We start from the raw sequence: 4,146 nt of genomic DNA on the forward strand, positions 1-4,146 counted from the left end.
GTCCTTTACATGTTTTAACCCTAAAAAACCCTAAGAAATTCAAACCAACTATCTTGCAACCGTTGGAGAAGAAGCTTGGCAGTGCTCCATCACCGACGATAGGAGAGAGTGAAAAGGTCTCAAATTTCTAGCAAGGATTGACCGCTGCAACTTCCGGAAAGGTATTTCTCTTCTTGTCCTCTCTTCTAATTCGTTTTGTATATGCTCTATATTACCTCTCTCTCCCACACGATCTGAAACTAGGGCAAATTCCACTGGTTTGGTTCCTTTTGTAAAATTAGGGTATAATTTGTTGTTTCTTTTGTAAATTTATTGCATAATATGTTGTTCCTCTAGTAAAATTAGGGAATAATGTGTGGAACCATAGAAACCTAGAAACCCCAAACTGCTCAGGGTTTACGGGCAAACCATAGAACAAATGAGAACACATCTTGAGAAGAGGAGATGGTTCTCAGATGGTTCTCTAATAGCTTATATTAAAGCCTTTAAGTTGCGATTTGATTTTTAACACAATATTTGGAAAACAAAGACCCTGAAGATCACCTGAAAACACAGAGAGCTCAATCAGATTCTTTGGTTTTATTCTTTCCTAATAGACTAGTGTTTACTTTCCTAAATTAGAGTTAGACTAGGATTGGACTTTCTTTTGTAATTTTTTTGGTTATAAATATGCGATCAGGGGAACTGCTAAGCTATCGAATGTTATTCTTGACAGTCCCTTCTATTCTTCTCCCTTAATATCTTTCTCTCTTCTCTCCTCTCTCCTCTATTGCAGTTACTAGTTGTAGATCCTGGTTTGTCTTAATAACCAATATCAGAGTCCAAGTCAATCATCTACCGTTGAAGTTTCAGCCCATACAGATTCAACTGAGTTTGAGTGATCATGTCAAGAAATAGTTAGAAGAGGAGATGGTTCTCGAATGGTTCTTTAAGATGGCCTCTAAGAAGCCTAATTTTAATTAGGAATATGCGTCAAATTACTTGGACAACCCCTGTCACCTCTAGATTCAATGGTGACCTTGTGTAGTCTGTTTTAAATTCCAAAGATATCATCTCTTCCATAAACTAGCTGAAAGCCTCAAAAATGAAAAAGAATGCTTTTTTCTAGATTGTGACATTAATTAATTGGATCAATTTTACTTTCCTTGTAACTGTTACTCTTTTTTTGCAGATATGATGTCTTCTTCAAGAGTGTGTGACAGGAAGTATGAAGGGCCAAAGTATGTTAATATGGTTTGTAGATGTGGAGTAAGAGTTGTTGTGAAGATATCGGAGTCTGTGGATAATAAGCACAAGCTTTATTATGCACGTGGAGGTCCTACTAACAAATGTGGGTTTATCTTTTGGTGTGATCCCATTAATCCATACCCTACTATTTCTCCGGTCACAGAAGCACCAATAAACAATCTCAATCCTCCTGAATGTCAACAATCGAACGAGGAAATGCAAAATGTGAAGCTAAGAGTGTTGATGTTGGAGAAGTTCAATGAATCATTAAGTACTTTGGTCAATTTGTATTTGTTTTCTTTCTTGTAATCGTTGTAGCGTTATTATGAAATTAATGTAAAACTATGATGAAGAGCAACATTTGTGGACACTAGTACTTATGCTTTTTGTGTTAAAATGGGATTGAAATGATTGGAGAAGTAATGGAATATTTCATTGGTTCACAACTTTGTTTCTGATCTGATTCTCTATGGTTTTTGTGTAATCCAATCAAGGTATTTACATCCAAGAAATGGACAGCTCTTACCTAGACAAACTTACTAAATATTCAGTGCAACCACACATTAGGTTGGAATGTTCATATAAGGGATACTTGCAATGTTTGCTTACAAAACAAAGTAAATGGATTGGAAAATGGATGACATCCATTTTCCAATCCATTAACAACACATCCTTCTGACTCCAATTAATAATAAGAGAACTAAACATCATGCTGAATCCAACTACGAAGAAGAACAAACCATCTACCAATCCATATCACAATCCATAGGTCATTACATCCATATTGAATACATAAACAAAATAACTTGTTGAATCCATGAACTAAAAATCCATATCATAATCCATAGGTCATTATATTAATGTCAACTCCCAAAATAAACATCATCTAAACCAGTACCATTACCTAAAGAGAATTAAACACATAATCCATAAAACAAACCCAAATTTCTGTCTTGTTCCTCAAATACAATACATTCATTCCCAATGTCTGAAATAAACAACAACTACAATTGCATTCATCTTTCTCTTCATTTATTATGCTTTTCTACTATTTTTGCTTTCCTCCTTGCAATCTTGGCAGCCATTTTGTCCCTTATCTTGTCTTCTGAACACTCAATTGTGGTCACATTAGATGCCTATGATCTAGTAACTCTCTGAGAGCTGCATGCCTCCTCTTGGGTCTAGGTCTCACTTCTTGTTTTTCTCTACATAAACACGAATTTCATCAGTCAAAGATTAAGTAATGAAAGATGCTCAAATACACTTTCATAATCAAAATTATACCTTCACACTAGCTGTTCTAGTACTAGATCCTCTCTTTTCCTTCACTGATTCTCTCTAGACTTTTTCCTATATTAGAATGAAATTAAACCTCATCAGCACTTCATGGCTTAGATAAGTATGCATTCTAGGATAAAAAAATCCAATAAATATACCTGCACAACAGCCTAATCCTACTACTAGATGCTCTCATGTCCTTTACTGGTGCTCCTTGGCCTTGTTCCTATATTACCATGAAATTAAAACATAATACATTAGAGGGACAACCATCAATACTTTATGGCTCATAATAGCATGCTCAAACATAAATATAGCATAAAATATTAAGAAATTATGCCTGCACAACAGTTTTAGTCTTACTACTAGATGCGCTCATGTCCTTTACTGGTGCTCCCTGGCTTTGTTCCTATATTACCATGAAATTAAGCCATAATACATTACAGGGACACCCATCAATACTTCATGGCTCAGAATAGCATGCTCAAACATAAATATAGGATAAAACATTAAGAAATTATACCAGCACAATAGTCTTAGTTTTACTACTGGATGCTCTCTGACATTTCCTCTTATTGTGGCCCAACTGCTTGCAATTGTTACATCTGATAGTTCGACTCTTCTTTCTAAATTCAGTAGTAGGAGCCTCATCTTGTTCCCTTCTTCTATTGACATGAGGTCTACCAGGCATCCTTTTCAAAAGAGGAGGTTGCACCACATAGTTCATAACATCTTCTCTCAACCCATTCAGAGCAGGAAGTGGGGCAATGAACCCTGCATATGCTACCATACACTTCTGCATATTGTAATATGCATCACAATATGTCTCAAGCAACTCCCTTTTGTGTAAGATAGCTGCTGCTGTATGTTTGCATGGCATACCAGTAGACTCCCATACTTTGCAACAACATGTACGATCTTTCAAATTGACCAGACATCTACTTGCAATGTTGTCTGTCAGTTCATACTGAAAGTCATCTGCTAGTAGGACCCGAAAGATCCTAGACTCTTCTTGGACCTTGTTTAATTTGCCTCTAGCTTTTGGTGTTAATGTATCATGATAGGTGCGTCCCCTTGAATACATTTTGTAAAATCTGTCCATTAGTGTGCTTATTAATTCATCAACCAATATGAGAATGGGTTTGTTTCTCAGATCTGTAATCCAGTTGTTGAAGGACTCACTCATATTATTTGTAATATGATCACTTCTTGCTCTATTGTCAAAAGTATGCCAAGCCAACAAGTTTGGCTTATTTCTCATCAACCATAGGTAGGCATCATTATCAATCTCCTTGACTGCATTCATTTCCCTTTAAAACACAATAGGAGTGTAGGATCTCGAGGCTGACCAAAAATGATTCTTCAATAACAATCTAGGAAAATTTTTCCTAAAATTTTGGTATTAATGCCTATTGCAACACCTTTGATATGCATGTGGGAAGGTTACAGTAATTATTGAGGTTTTGAAGTCTTGACTTCTAATGATGGAGTACTGCTGTGTGGAGCCTCCGTGGGTCAATCACACTATATGGGTATTTTGGTAAATTTGTTGCATAGGGTTTTTGCTATAGATTTGTAGCGAGAGTTCTTTCTCTGTATTAAAAAAATCTGAGAGAGGTGTGAGGAACGAGTGACTGTAAC

The 4,146-nt window shown here is 36.0% G+C and overlaps 1 protein-coding gene across 1 annotated transcript; it reads right to left on the bottom strand.

Moving 5' to 3' along the window:
• Positions 1–2,350: 2,350 nt before the first annotated feature.
• On the bottom strand, positions 2,351–3,811 carry LOC122643493. The gene is made up of 4 exons (XM_043837110.1): positions 3,029–3,811; positions 2,846–2,914; positions 2,664–2,731; positions 2,351–2,432 (listed from the first exon to the last, which is right to left on the bottom strand). Exons 1-4 carry the CDS (start codon positions 3,809–3,811, stop codon positions 2,351–2,353), a joined length of 1,002 nt encoding a protein of 333 aa, XP_043693045.1.
• Between the last annotated feature and the right edge of the window lie 335 nt (positions 3,812–4,146).

The sequence above is a fragment of the Telopea speciosissima genome, chromosome 10 (assembly GCF_018873765.1).
Source record: "Telopea speciosissima isolate NSW1024214 ecotype Mountain lineage chromosome 10, Tspe_v1, whole genome shotgun sequence".
In the NCBI taxonomy this organism is placed as follows: Eukaryota; Viridiplantae; Streptophyta; class Magnoliopsida; order Proteales; family Proteaceae; genus Telopea; species Telopea speciosissima.

Bases quoted from the DNA above. Each gene is read 5' to 3' on its own strand.
- LOC122643493 (XM_043837110.1), bottom strand. From the start codon at position 3,811: ATGAATGCAGTCAAGGAGATTGATAATGATGCCTACCTATGGTTGATG. The intron at 2,915-3,028 runs GTATAATTTCTT...ATGGTAATATAG, and splicing joins AAACTAAGACTATTGTGCTG to GAACAAAGCCAGGGAGCACC. The intron at 2,732-2,845 runs GCATAATTTCTT...ATGGTAATATAG, and splicing joins AGACTAAAACTGTTGTGCAG to GAACAAGGCCAAGGAGCACC.